This window comes from Fringilla coelebs (assembly GCF_963513975.1).
Source record: "Fringilla coelebs genome assembly, chromosome: Z".
NCBI lineage: Eukaryota > Metazoa > Chordata > Aves > Passeriformes > Fringillidae > Fringilla > Fringilla coelebs.
The window spans coordinates 20,088,121-20,103,825 of NC_140031.1; the positions used below are offsets into that span (position 1 = coordinate 20,088,121).

Genomic DNA, 15,705 nt, shown 5'->3' on the forward strand with positions numbered 1-15,705 from the left:
GCCATAGTATCAAGCCAAGCCTCCCAAATGCCTTGACTCCTCAGTCCATCCTGTGATAACAAGGTAGGGGGTGAGAACATAACTGTACATCTACAAAAGTTCTCTTAGCATTACTCATCTGTTACAAAGCTGTAGAGCAAAACAACTGGGGTTAAAAGTGGCACAAACTGAACATGCTGTTGCTACAGATTAGGAGATCATAACATGTAAATGATGGGCGTAAAACCTTCGTGTTCTCGCTAGTCACAAAGTAAGTGAAGTCAGTGAAGACAGGGTGAAGTGCTAAGAGGAAAAGTAAGTGCCATTTCAGAATTGCTGTTATTTGGGAATGAGTGCTCCTGTAGAAAGTGATCTGGAGCTTCTCTGGGATATTTTGTCTCTTGGTGTTGGAAAAGCAGATACTCTTAAAAGACTGAAATAGGTAGAAATAGTGCTTGTACAGGTGTGTTTGTATAAGCCATAAAAGAAAGCATAGAGTACTAAATGACTGTGAACACATGAAATATTTGAAAAAGTTTCTATATATTGACATCAAAGTGCTAGTTTTCAAACATTTCAAAGTGAAAATGTTTTCAGTTTATTGAAAATTTTCTAGAGAATTTATAACAGCATGTATTAGATGTGAGTCAAAGGCACTTCCTTCCAAATAATTTTTTCTGTGGGTAAGTTAGTAAGTTGAGAGCTCACCTACTCTTAAAAATGATAGCATGACTGGCATGGTACAGCTGAGATAATTTGATGGTAAGTATCAAGGTATCAGTGCATCTGTTGGCATAATAATGGGACACTTTGTTATAAATTCAGCTGCCTTAGTTAACATTTATCATTTTTAGTAACTTGTTCTCTCTGACACTAGCACCTCCAGAGGCAATATCTAGTGTAAACTTCCCAATGCCGCTGTGGTGAGATGCTACTGAAAACCTTTTGTAAAGCCAGTGGTATTACTGCCATTGATTTGACTGGCAGTTGAAGCCAATAAAGACATGATGTTTTAAGCAGAGATTTTTAATGTAAAATAATGCCCTTTGAAATGTGCTTAAAAGGATATTAACACCCTACCCCAAAAAGAAACTGGACCTGCCTTGAAGGGAAATAAAAACCAAAGTGTTTCAGTAACTGGGGAAACCACAGAAGACTTGTTTTGAATGTAAAGGGAAACTTTAGAGATCAGCCTGCAGAATGAAAAATCAGCAGAAAAACCCCCCAAATCACAACATGACAAGATAGAAAATTATTAGAGAAGCAGAAACCACAACAGCAGTCTGGGGATGCAGCTCTTGGTAACTTTTTTAGAGGAGGTGCTTCAGTATGGATAGCTAACTAGTTCTGCTAGGCTGAAAGCAGTCAGTTGTGATTGAGTGGTTCAGAGTGGAGTGGCTTGTTAGTGTTGGATGGATGGGAAACCAAAACGTTTCTTATGTCCTGTTTGCTATATGAGGAACATTAAATGTACTATTTGTATTTTGAAGCTAAATGTTATCCACAGCTCAGTCACATGTCTGTGTGTTATTTCTCCCATACTCATTTTTTTGTGGACTGTCACTAATATCTCTGAACTCTTGTGTTTCTAAAGCACTATATTTGATTACTACTTCCACAGAAATTATCTACATACCTAGCTTGGGTTATTTCTGAGTTTGGTAGGTTTTTATGTATGGACAAAGATTAAGTTGGATTTTAATTCAAAGCTGGAACATACAGGCAGGAGTGGGAAACTTGATTTGGATAATATTACTTTCTGTTCTCAAAATCCCTCTTTCTTACATGGTAGATGTTTACAGAGATGATAAGATGTGGTTGTAACATACATGTTGTATGAAGGACTTGAGTATTGCTGTGATAATTTAGATAATACAACAAAATGAGTTGGTAGCAGCTAGGGATGATTCACAAAAATACATATTAAGATATGTATTTAATTAAATTATATCTTCTTGTTAGTATTTAAGAACTTGCTTTAGAAATGTTTTAGGGACTGTGCATGTTTAATGTCCCATTTGATGCTGCGATAACACTGTAACTAACGTAACAGACAAGACAATAGGGAAGGCTGGCAAAGCTGAAATAAATTTGTATGATTAAGTAAAACAAAAGTTGTGTAAAAATAGTAGATATAATGAAAATAAAATATGATATCCACTTGGTTGTGGATAAATGAAACTTTAAAACAAATAAAATTAAATACATTTGGAGTTGTGGAGAAAGTAGCATCAGTCAGCAATAACTGCTGGCTTTTCCTTGAGGGATGAGCAGCAGGACTGTCTGTGTAGTGCAGAGAGGGCTATGACAAGCAATGATTTGTGTGAATAGGGACATCCTCATCCTTGACACTCACTGATGGAGACACCAAGCCAGGAATTCTCTTTTGCCTTCAGATTCTTTCCTTAAAGTTTGCTACAGGCATTATTTGGTGATTTTTTTTGCCTCCTTGAGCTCTGTGAGAGCAGGAAAGCTCTTCCACCAGAGTTGCCAGGAACTGGAAGTTGTAGCACAGAAGATAATTTTCTGGACTGCAATAATTCTGTCTGGTATGTGCTGCTTCTGTATTTGTAGCCTCATGCTTCTCTTATATTTAACTTGGAGTTTATATTACTTAAAAGAAAATAACAAAAACTGTGCTTTTCACAATTTTAATTTTTGATTATCAGTTGACAGAGGGTGAAGGTCAGTCATGTCCAGATGTGTCTAGATGAGGTAACATTCATGTTAGTCACTCAGGAACATGAATCGGAAAATCACGGTAATTTAACAAATGTGTATTATAATCTTTTAAGGCATGAGTAGCTTCTGTTGCAGTGATCATCCTCAGCAAGACTGTAGTAGGTGTGAAATTGTAGTATATTTTTACATTCACCTCATCTGTTGATGCACTTAAAAAAGCTAAGTGTTTGGCTGATGGCCCACTGCCAGAGCTAATATAACACATGAAGCTCCTGAAGATGTGGCAAGTACAAGGGATGTAAGGTGAGCAAGCCCCGAGTCAAGGTGGGGTCTGTTAAGATTGCTACAGCCTGGTTCTTCTAAAAATAGTTTCCTGCATTTGGGCTGCCAAGAGTTAGACTATATGATGGTCATGATGTAACACTGCAGGGTACGGTTCTCCTGCTGTTTTTTGGGTATGGAATGAGAGGATCATAGTTGAAATTATGAACTTCTCTTCTCAGTAGCCCAGTCCAGAGCCTGTAATTTTTAATTATTACAGCTCAAAGCTGTTTCTAAGATTTCATAAAGCTTGTGCATGAGATGTGTGAGCACAGTGTTTTTTGGGGCAGACACTCTTCACTTATGTGGGCGGGTGGGGAAACAGAGCTGTGGTCCAGCTCTATTTCTTGGGAAAATACAGAGGAGTTTGTCACATGTCAGCCACTGCTGTAGTCCAAACTGTAATTTAAACACCAACCCATATTTCAGACTGATAACTTATGTTTCTGAAAAATAGTAGGAAGATGAAAGGGCCGTGGGTTTATTACTCTGATTGCTCTCTGCTTCAAAATTGTGGTGGTTTGGGGAAGCTTGGCAGGTAGAAAATGTTTTCTTTCCTTAGAGGTAAGGATCTTAAGTGCACTCAGTATTTGCAATAAGTTGACACTGCTACCTAGGCTAAGGGTTAATTAAAATGTTTGATTTAGCTCTGGTTATTTGCTTTCAGTGCTCTTCCTGAACTTTTTTGTGCACCACTAGCTGCTGCCATAAGAACTTTCACAATAGAGATTTATGTTCTATGTCTGCAGATCAGATCAGTATGCTTGCTTCCTTATGTTTGTCAAATGTTTATCAGATGGCAAGGAAGAAAGGGAATGGGGAATTGATGTTTTTCACTTGATTAGAGTGAGAATATTGTAATGTCTGTGTATTTAAGATAATTATAAAGCATTGTCATCACACGTTTTTCTGTTGTACTGCTGGACAGTACAACAGCAGTATTTTCTGGTCACTAGAGATTAGCCAGATGTCACATGCTGTATGACAGAATATACTTACCCAAATAATTGTGTTTTCAAATAACCTCTCTATTAGTTTTGAGACTTGTAGAATCATAGAGTATGCTGAGTTATAAGGGACCTGTCTGGATTTTCTAGTCCCGGCTCCTGCCCTGACAAGGGACATATGACAAAGAGTCATAGCTTGTGCCTGAGAATGTTGTCCAAACACATCTTAGACAGGCTCGTTACTGTGACAGGGAGCCCTACAGAAATGGAACAACTTCTCAGAAAAAGAAAGTTGCTTGTGATCTGAATTCTAATCATGCGAGGAGTAGCACTAGAAGTTAAGGAAATGCCAAACGAAGAGTTGTTGTATCAGCTCTACTTCTCTTGGTTTTAAGGTACATCTTCTTGAATTACTTTTTACTTCTTCAGCTTATAATGCTGGTTCATGTTTACATGGACATGCTTATATGTCAAATTTTGATACCAGCTCTTGAAAGTGTACCAGAAATTAGGGTTGTTGCATTGAAGCACTCTTCCAATTGGCTCCTATGTTTTAGCATTTGTAGCTTGGTCTTGCTTTATATGCTAGACGAGGTTTATGCCAGCCTAATTGGTTGCTGGCATTCCTGAATTTCCCAGCTGCTGTATTCATCTGTGTACTAGAAAAATATAATGGAATACTGTTTCCAGAGAGCAAGAGGCAATTGTAAAAATGTAAATGCTTTATCTGGCACTTCAATAACATGTAAACTTTTAGTAACACAAGGAATTTTTAGGAACAAATTGTATGAGTACTTTGCCAGTTTAAATACTGTAGTGAGCATTTTCTTTTTAAACGCAGAGTATTTGGAAGATGGACATCACTTTTATTTTTGTTAGTATGTGGGTTTTTATGGGTTTTTTCCAGCCCTGACTTACTTGGCTGGGGAAGGGATGAAATCTGGCACAGAGATGGAAGATTTATTGTGATTCTTTTGTTATGGCATGCTGGCTTACTGTGTTTGTTAGAGTGTGGGATATTTTCTGTTCATTTATCAGCCTGCTTTGATTTCTTCTCACTGGTTATGGCAAACATGAAACCTTTTTTAAATATTACTTGTTCTCTGTTAAAAACAACAGAGCACAGAAACACACAGTAAACTTATTTGGTGGCTCTGTGACTGCAGGCTGAATAGTCGGTGATAGTGTCACGGGTTTCAGCTGCGAATAGTGGTTTTCTTCAAAATTTTAAAAATTTGGTAGTGTAAAGTATTATTGGAATATTGTATCAAATATGTTTTACTAAACTGATATTTTTCATACATTGTATTTTGCTGCAGACAGATAAAAGATGTTTAAAAAAAGGTCTTATAAAATATGGATTAGGCCCTGCTGCTTCAGCTAACAATAGCTTGCAAGTTCCTAGGCAAAGCAGTCTTGGGAATGAGAGTTCATTAACACAGCAAACTATTTGTGGGTGAAAAACAAGGGCATCTGTAATAATAAGGGATCTGTCTCATGAGAATCAGTAGAAAAAGTATGTAAACGAATTAAAAAATACAGAAGTTTGATCGATATTCAAAACACCATGTACTGACCAATGAACTAAGTATGAGTGTATTGTCAACCAGTAAGAGCTGACACAGTGCTTTCTGTTAAAATCCTATAAAATATGACCTATACAATAAAGATGGGGCTTTTCCTGCATGGAGAAAATGAAGTCTCAGCTGACTTATTACAACAGTTTTTCTCTTGATTCTGAATTGACAGCTGGGCCAGGCCTTAAAAAAGCAGCAGAAGACTATACCAATGTAACCTTAAATTCCCACTTCCCAGAGTTTTTGTGTCCTTGCAGCCTGGTCTCAGCGCACTCTTTGCAGAAGAGGCCAGAGTGGCATTAGTACAGAAAGATAACAGCTTCTGTTGTTACTTTGCTGTAGGACCAGACAGCTCAATGAAACAGTTCTACAATAGTGTTTTTGCACAAAATTAAGTCCCTAGAGGTTTTTAAGTGCTGAAGTATTAATGGAGGAAGTTTATTCAGGGTGGTGAGAATGGTGCTCAGGAAGCCCAAATGGAAGGGGTTTGTTCAGAAAAAGCATGGGTCAGGGAAATAAAAACAAGAGAATGCCAGAGGACAAAAACTAAGTGAAGCAAAAAGGGTAGGCTTTTTATTTAAAATGTTAAAAAACTACTTGACTTGCTTTAGTGTGGGAGTGACTGTTATGCTTTGGGCCAGGAGAAGAGTGGAGGTTGTAAATGCTTGTGTAATGTGTGCTGCCAGTGAGGCAAGTGCTGCAAATGTGAAGGTGATGCTGCCCAGGGCTGCTGACTGCTCTGCAAGTCCCTGAGCACTACACCTCTCCTGAGCTGCAACTAGCCTCTTCCTCTACACACTGTGGGACAATACAGGATTTGCTGTTACCTTCTGAGATGCTTCCCTGTAGTCTCCCTTCTTACTAAATCTTAACTAGATGTGAATGTTTAGGCAGCCTTTTTAATAGAAGAAATATTAAAGACACACATTTGTTACTCTCACTGTTAGCTGAGATAATTTGGGATATCATTCAAGGTTGTTCTTTCTTTCTGTCCCCCTGTGGGCCCTAGAAGGCTGAGACAGTAAAAACCCTTTATTTTTTTGTTTTTGAAGAACTGTCAAATTGTAACTGAAGTGGCTAAAACAAGAAGTTGAAACAATCAGTGGAGCAGAAAACTAAAGGGGATTTTTGGGGTGAATAGCTTTAGAAAAGAAAAAAAAGTGCAAGACAGAGAAGGCCCAGACTGAAGCATCTGTGCTGATTATGCTGCATTTTACCCTGAGCAGGTGCCCAGTAGCAGCAGTATATGCACAAGTGCTCCAGCATGATCTGCATGTAGTCCTAGGGGGTGGCTCAGGGCAGGTGGAGCAAAGGATTACTTCTTCATAGTATGGACCTCGTTACAGGAGGATGTGTGAGGAGCAGTTGCTTTGGACTCATGTTCTTTAGAAACCTCAGTTCTTGGTACTTGAGGGCAAAGCATGGATGTGAAATCAATGTGACACTTGGGTCTTGATCCTTTTGTGTCAGTACTTGGCTGTCCTGCTCTTCCAGTTGCTCTTTTGTACTGTGCATAGGAAAGACGCCATAAAAAATTGCAATGTACTATATATTTTAGAAGAAAAATCCTTATTCCTACTGAAGGTTTACTGGTTTTATCTTACTCTGTGGGGGTTTGCTTCCTTTGGGTCTTGCACTGGAGAAGTCAATGCGAAAGCATCTTAAGCTCAGCAGTCTGTGTAAGTAGCTCTTTCTAAAATAATGGTTTATGTTGTTCCAGGCAGTTTAATTTTAATTGAACGACCACCTGATTGTTGCCTATAAAAAATGAATATCAGAACACAATTTCAAAGGGATTAATTTCAGTGTTGAGATGGCTCATGTTGTATCAGTCTAGAAGGGGGGACAAACGAGCCTTTGTGAAGTGCACCTAAGGGGCCTTTAGCACCTGTGGGAATCTTCTGGTATTGGAGTTTTCTGTTCTCAAGGAGAGAGAGTCTAAGTGGTGTGGCTTTCCTGAGAGGTTCTGTTTACTTACCATTTGATTTTCTGTTGATTGTGCTTTTCACTTGTATGCTGACTGTCCCATTACAGCCTGCACAGGTGGATCAGGTGTGTGACCTACAATCGCCTTCTTTTTATCGCCTCATTTTTTTCAACCATCTTCTTCCTACCTCTCTCTGTATGACTAAGTGCAGGGATGAAATGTATTCTGGAAATTTTTTCCACCAGTTAATAAATCACCTTGTATTTGCTTTCTAGGCCGAATTCACCAAGCTATGGTAACATCTCTAAATGAAGATAATGAAAGTGTAACTGTTGAATGGATTGAAAATGGGGATACTAAAGGGAAAGAGGTAAGCTTATTTAGAACTTTAAATAAAATATGTAATCTATGTGAATATTACTTGGAATTTGTGCTGGAAACAAAAATGAGACATAAATCTTAATTTACTTCACGATTCTTTGCTTACAGACTGTTTTGTGCAGAAAGTATTGAGTACATTGTTTTCTATTGTAAATTTGAATTCCTGAGCTCTGTGTCATAACTTTTAGGCAGTTGTTTTCATCTCTTGATTTTGAACCAGAGTACAAAGGCTGACTTTGTTATCCAGTTTTTACAAGTAGAAAAATCAAAATTTTAAGAGGGAGAATGACACACAATTCAGACAGGAAACTAGTAGGAAAGCTAAACTAGAAATTTTCTTGTCTTTATATTCTTGAGGAATTTAACTGCCAGTTTGTTTGCTTATTTTATTCTTGGCAGCAATTTTCCTTGATTTCCTTACGAAACTGTCTTTTTGTGTAACACTTTCCTACCGCATCTTCCTTTAAATTTTGGACCATGTTAGCCAGTTTCAGTTTGGAAAATAATTTCAGAAATAATTGCACTTTACACTTTCTTGGTTTTGTGAAAAGACAGGAAAATAAAAACAAAAAACATGAGAAAGTCCTGGAGATTTCATCAGCTGAATACGCACAGAATCTATACAGCACCGAAGTCTTTGAAAGCTTCAGCAAAGAGAAATAGAAGTCTATAGAGACCAAAGCTCATCAAGATTTTTACAAAATCACATTTTTAAGATCCTGCCCCTCTTCCCTTACATTTTACAGCAGTTTGAATGACAGTCAGTAATACTTTAAAAGAAAAAAAAAAACAACCCATGATAAATTTAATATGGCTTCAACTATAGTTTGATTTTTTTGGGCCTTCGCAATTTTTTTCTTGCGCACTGTCTGGGAAATTTAAGATAACTGAGATCTTCTTTTTTATGTTACAGAATGTCTTACATATTTTGCAGTAATTGTCAAATTACCATAGTAATACTAGCTATTTCTCTTTTAGTTTGATCAACTTACAAAATTATACTATCTATTGGTCATTTTAAATTCATCGCTTTACAGAATGATGTGTTTTCAAATTATACAAAGAGGAAGATTCATGTAGTTAGTGAACAGAAAATAATTCAGATCTTAGCATGACCAAATTGTGGGGTAAAAACACTTAATATAATTACTGTTTTTTGTCAAACATAACAGGAGATAAAGAGAGGATTTATGTCAAGTGGCATTAATGTGTTTTATGCTCTTTTTCACAGATTGATTTAGAGAGCATATTTTCACTTAACCCAGATCTTGCACCTGATGAAGATATTGAGCCTAGCCCAGAGACACTACCACCACCTGCCTCATCAGCCAAAGTAAACAAAATTGTGAAGGTTGGTAATATCTATGCAATCTGTTCTTGGTAACTTTACAGTAGCTCTATACGTGATGTTATGCTAGAGTTTTAAACTTTTGTGTCTGTGGTGTTATTTCATAACAGTGGTCTTTTCTTTTTCCTGTGTTGAATATGGATTTCTAAATTTTTTTAAGAACGGGTTTGGCAGGGAGGAAGTTGGGAACTAATATTTGTATAACTAAATGTCTTAATGAAGGATAAAGAAAAGGCTTTGGAGTTTTCCTGAACATTACAGACAGTTCAATCAGCCTTCACCCCTTCACTTTTCCTGCTGGGATTTGCAATCAAATCTCTTTTGTTGATACTGTGTTATTTTTATTCACTGGAAAGAAGCAGAGGTGGGGCTGCACTTTATGCTTTCAATAATATGGTGATCAAATAAGAGAGACTTCTTTCTTTGTAGAGTCGCCGAACTGTGTTACCTTCTAAGAATGACCCTCCTGCCAGAGATAATAGAGGTAAAAATTATCTCTTTCCATTTCAATGAAGTTAAAAATATGGTAACATTTTAACCTCCTGTTTATCTAGTATTCCTTAGTAATTTGCATTTCTTAATTGGTATGTAGGCCTGTGACATGTAAAAGATATGGTATATAATTCCTAAAATTATTCGGATATATACGCTTAGGAATTCATACTATACAATTAATATTTATATGCACGTTTAAGCAATATATAATTATAAAAGTTAAGCAGAATTAACCGATGGTGCAGAAATTTGAAGATAATTAATTATGCAATGGTAAATCATGCATAGACTTTTCATATATAAGTGTCCTCAGCTTATTTGAATGTTTCGATATACACTAAGTAGCGTGCTTTGAATTCTTAAAATTTTCAAATTTTCAACTATTTTTGTTTACAGCCTGTTGTTTTGTAACGGTCTATGTGTGAACAGTCATAAGAATATAAGAATACTTAAGTCCTACAGATTTTTTATCACTCTACAGTTAATAGTGAAAAAATCTGAAAAAAATCACTGAAATACCACAAGAGAATAGGTGAAAAATGTGTATTGGATGAATAGAGATAAACTATAACTTGGGGAAGAATTCTGCTTATTATTTTCATTTTCTCCCCTACATTGAACTTAACTGACTTGTACTGATGATGATGATGATGATGATGATGATGATGATGATGATGATTCTTCTTCCAAACATTAATCTACTAACATTTCTTCAGACTAGATTCCAGTCCATCTGTTTAAACTTGGAAAACAAGTAGGCTTGCAAGTAATCAGACTCTTCTGATGTGGACCACTTTTGCCCTTCTGCCATTTCGCTCTGGGGGTATTAAGCAGATTGAAAATACAGGAGTGTTTTGGGGTTTTTTTCCTATATAGTCTGGTTTAAGTATGAGATGTCTTACTGATGGAGTATCCTTACATCCATACATTTTTTCATTTGTATTAAATTATCTGTTTAGTATGAAATAACCCTGTAACTTGTATTTTAATGTGTACCTTGCCTCTTACCACTCACTGTTGGCCTAAATATTTTTCCTTTTTGCCTTATAATTTAGCTTTTCTCAGCACAGTGTCTTATTTTATCTAGTCAATTTATACTATAAGCTAGATCTCCTATGATATGTGGAATGATGACATTTGTCTTTTCTGTCCTCTTCAAAACTTGTTTCTGTAGTTGTTTCTGTGTTGTACAGTGTGCTTTGCTTGGAGTCTCTTCGCTGGCTACTGGTCAAAGCTGATAACCTTCACTTTAGTATTCTTCTGACGCACTCTGTTAGAAGTGTGTGCAGGAAACAGGCCAGCTGAAGCAGAGCTGGTCAAAGCAACTATTTGAAATACAATTTAAAGCATTCAGCTCTATCATACAAGCTTGCATGCTCACCACTCCCACTGCATTCACTGGAAAAAGACATCACAGCATTTTCAGAAGCTGGCATTCTTAGCACATATAGAATCAACGCATAACTTTAGACATATTGATTGTATCTGTATCCCTTCTGGTATAGAGGAAAAAAACCTTGTTTCTTCCACTTACAGACTGTGCTGCACTTCACTGGCCTTAATTTCTTTTGCTTGGCTCCTCCAGTGATCATAGGCTTAATGGGGTTGGGGCATTTTGTACAATCTAGAGAATGTGGAACAGCAGGGCTTCTTTTCTTGCTATTTTTTGGGGTATAATTACAATATAAATAAAATTGAAGCACTTTATGCTTCAGGACTGCTTATCTCCAAGTAAACAATTCATTCTGTGCATACAGTAAATCATACTAATTCTGCAGGATTTAAAAATATGCACATGCAGCATTGATGCTTAATAATCATGTTGTACAGCGCTAGGACAAAAAAATCTGCATACCATATGTTTTTATTAATAGACTTTCCGTGAGTATGGCTCCTCCTCAGCCACAGTAAATTGTTGTGTTTAGAAAGGGGTCTCATTTTATCTCATCTTAACAAAGCTTTTCAGAAATGGGTGGAAAGGTTACTCCTCCATGTCCAGATGAGCTTTTTGCTTTTCCTTTGCAGTGGTTGGTTCTGCACGTGCACGACCTACTCAGCTTCCTGAGCAGTCTTCTTCCTCTCAACAGAATGGTAGTGTTTCAGATATATCTCCAGTTCAAGCTGCAAAAAAGGAATTTGGACCTCCTTGTATGTAAACCGTGTATCAAGGACTCATTCATTCTGGGCATTACATGTACATTCTCTTGGATTATGTTGTTATCCATAAATGACAAATGGTCTACATGTTGTCTGGGAGCTTCCTTGAGGAGCTTTTCAGAAAGCTGTGGCTAAACATATGTTCATTTTCATCATAATTGTAGTAGTATTTGGAATTTATTTTTACTTTTGTTTCTTTTAACCATAGTGGTATTGTCTAGCGCTTTTTTTCCCCAATTTTTAAAAAAAATTGTCTGGGCTTACTTTTAATTCAAACCAAGAGATCACATGTATCTGTCCAAATATTTTTTCAAGGTCATATATTTTTGTTTGTGTAATTATTGTCCCATTTCCATGGCATTTTTCTAATAAATTTTATACATTTTAGAAATATAAATGCTATAATGATTCTTCACTAATCAGATTTGCTTGAAAATATAGTTAATAATTGATGCATTCTAATTATAGATACATTAATTTAATTGAAGTTTACAGTGTAAATATGGAAAGTATTTTTAAATTGCATCTTTTTCTTTAAGCACGTAGAAAATCTAACTGTGTAAAAGAGGTTGAAAAATTGCAAGAGAAGCGTGAAAAGAGAAGGTTACAGCAGCAGGAACTTAGAGAGAAGAGAGCTCAGGTTAGTATTTTTAGCTCAACTGCAAATCATATGTCAGCAAGAGAAATCTGCAAAATTATTCTTTTTTCAGTCTTTAATAATTTTTATGAACTGTGATAATCTTGAAATGAAGTGTCTAATTTGTCAAGATTTGACAAATATTTTTTGTTTGGTAGGATTGCTCTCGTAATCACTACTTTAGATGGTTTTCCCCCCCTTTTTCTTCCTAAAGAAATCATTGCTTTCCATTGCTGTCTTGCTGCATATTCTTTAGAGAACAACTACTGATCATAGCTGTTTCTTAGGGAAAATGTAGTTTTGACAATAACCAACCTTTTGACTTTTAGAGAGCTCTGTTATTGTACAGGAGGTAATACAACATATGATAAATAGTTCATTATAATTTTTAATGCTTTATAGATCTATTTGAGGCTCAAGTTTTAACAGTGACTTTTAATGTTTCTTTCTTTAAACTAGTCTGTCCATTTGTAATTTCATCTTGCAAGCAGCTTGGTAGCCAGTTGTTAAAAACTTGTGTGAAAAGAATGAAGTTGCTAATCCTTTGAGAAAAATCTCTTAATATTAAATGATTTTCTGTCACAATGGTGTAAAAGCTTTAGCAAAGCTAGGAGTGTAATCTTGTTGACAGCTCTGTGCGTATGTATTAGTCTCTAAAGAGATAGTACCAGTCTGCTGCTGACATGAGAATTACGATCATCAAGTAAATCATTCATACAATTTACTTTTCATGGTTTAATGATATTTCCAAGTTGACCTAAAATCACCTATGTTAAATTTGTGTTTTATAATTTACATCCGTTTACACAAAACGTTATTATGTCTTTATGTGTAAGGAATGACCATTTCTGGCTTTATATATTAAAATACTTTGAAGTGGTGTTACTTGTAAAATTTTCTTTTTTTTGCTTCTGTGAACACTCCTCTTGCATCTGAGTCTTAAACTTTTGTATGAGGAAGTTGTTGTGAAATGCAGCAATAATTCACCAAGCAATGCTAGCATGCAAGACCTTTAAACAGGGCCTGAAGAATATTAAGTAACTCCTTTCTCCATGATAACCAATACTCTTTTCTGAGTGTTATAAAGAAACAGTTTGTGAAGACTTACTGTCAGCAGTTTTTAGTTCAGTGTAGTGAGAGTGAATGACATCAAATTACAGTCAGCTTCCGATCACCAGGACACAGTTTTTTCTGAGGTGAAGATTGGCTGTGTCACAAGTGCAAAGAATGAGCTGGCTCCCTTTCAGTTTAGTAACCCCAATCCAGTGTTTTCTGATTGCGCCTAGACTGTGTCCACAGCCAGCTGTGATTCAGAAATTTTATATCATGTGGGCGTAGCCATGCAAAACTTAGTAGGATATGAGCACCAGAGCTGGCTATATTTGGCATCAGCAGAATGTCCAGAAGTGTTGTAAAACAGGTATTTGCAGGGAGAAGTGACGAGAAGTTGTTTAATCAGTTCTGCAGAAAACAGGGTAGGCTCGGGCTCAGCTTTTTGGTGCTCCATGCATGGCCTTTTACATGTCCAGTCACTCTGGCATTGATTGCTCCAGGTTTAAGGATGGGTTTATCTTCTGTGCCTGTGTCGTGGGGTCAGCTGTCCTGGCTGTGTTGACTGCCTTCCTTGTGGGGTGGGTTGAGGACCAAAAAAGGACTTTGCTGTGTAAGCACTGCTCAGGAGTAGCTAAAACACCCATGTATTATCAACCTTGTTTCCAGCACAAATCCAAAACAGAGCTGCATACCATATTCTTCTATGGAGAAAACTAACTCTATCCCAGCCAAAACCATCTAGTCTATTGAGTATCCTTGGGATTGCTTCTGCTTTGCTGGGGGTCTGGGAAGAATTTGCAATGCATCCAAATATGTGTGTAAATTAACAGAGGACCAATAGTTGGGACCAGGCTACTTTAACTGGCTTGTATCCAGCAGGATTGTGTTTAGAGCAACTGGGGTTCCTGTACTGTCCTCTGTGGTGTGTGTTGTTCCTGTGTAGTGGAGTATCTATCCATCTGTCAGAGTGCCATACCTGAGATATGGAAGTCTTGACTATATGTTTATTCAGTGTGAAGGTGCTGGCAAAGGCAGGAGTGATTGCTTTTTCTTGAGTAGACTGTTAATGAGTCCTCAATTAATAAGTATTTTCTATTGTATGCCAACCAAAATGACATGGGAAGCATATAATTGTTTCTTTTATGGTCAGTAAATTAGCTACATCAGAGTGGAAAAAGGTATTAATTTATATGAAACTTGCAAGAGACATCTCTGGTGTTTTGCAGAAAAAAAAAATATTTCAGTTAATGAGTATTTTTTTCATAGTTAATTAATTAAGGCTTTTTCTGGAAACCAAAAGTATAGTAGAAATTATGTTGCTTACTTTTTCCTAGGATGTTGATGCTACAAACCCAAATTATGAAATTATGTGTATGATAAGAGATTTCAGGGGAAGTTTGGATTATAGACCACTGACAACTGCAGATCCTGTAAGTATCAGGACCTGGAAATTTATTATCCTCCTGTGTTTTTGCTGTGTTTTCATTTTTTTTTCTGTGCATACTTTTGTCTGTTAATGCAACAAATAGGTATTTTAATATATATTAGTATTTAATACAACATGGGTTTATTTTTCCAGTAATTTGTTGATACTGAAATGAGTAGGTTTTGGAAGTCCTACTTTACTAAACTGGCATTAAATGGTCTAAATATATTTTTACTATTAAATAATGCTAATATGTACTAAGTAGTCACTCAGCCTTTGGATGGTAAATTTTCCTGGGATGCTAAGGGATGTGCACACAAAACCATGAAACTTATTTGAAAAACTGTCTTCAACATAATGATTACTGTTTGATCTTTGAAGGTGATGTAGTCTTTTGGTTTGCAGCCAAGTCTCGTCTCCCTTTTGGGTTCTTGGCTACTGTGCAGGCACAAGGGGCTTTTACATGGACTCACTGTCCTGGAAATTTTGCTTTGTTTAAATGATTAACCAATTGTTTTATCTGAGAAGTCAAATAAAGTTAAATATTTTGTAATTGGAATTGGGATACAGTTCACTGAAAGACTTTCCTTTGCAGATTGATGAGCACAGGATTTGTGTTTGTGTACGAAAACGACCACTCAATAAAAAAGGTATGATTGTTGAAGATTTTGTTCATTTATCTGAAAAGCTGCTTCTGATAGTTACATTATTTGTGTTAAACAACTCTAGAAATACCAATCAAAGGTGAAGCTCTTATATTAGACAATATGTGTGA

The 15,705-nt window shown here is 36.5% G+C and overlaps 1 protein-coding gene across 2 annotated transcripts in view; it reads left to right on the forward strand.

Annotated features, from left to right (window-relative positions):
* KIF2A (kinesin family member 2A) overlaps positions 1 to 15,705 on the forward strand; it is a 58,887-nt gene that overhangs the window by 16,542 nt on the left and 26,640 nt on the right. For both annotated transcript variants that reach the window (XM_084225812.1, XM_084225813.1), the window contains exons 2-8: positions 7,709 to 7,803; positions 9,046 to 9,165; positions 9,592 to 9,646; positions 11,683 to 11,805; positions 12,354 to 12,454; positions 14,839 to 14,934; positions 15,526 to 15,580. In XM_084225812.1, coding sequence (XP_084081938.1) covers positions 7,709 to 7,803; positions 9,046 to 9,165; positions 9,592 to 9,646; positions 11,683 to 11,805; positions 12,354 to 12,454; positions 14,839 to 14,934; positions 15,526 to 15,580 — 645 coding nt within the window. The remainder of the gene's footprint in view (positions 1 to 7,708; positions 7,804 to 9,045; positions 9,166 to 9,591; positions 9,647 to 11,682; positions 11,806 to 12,353; positions 12,455 to 14,838; positions 14,935 to 15,525; positions 15,581 to 15,705) is intronic.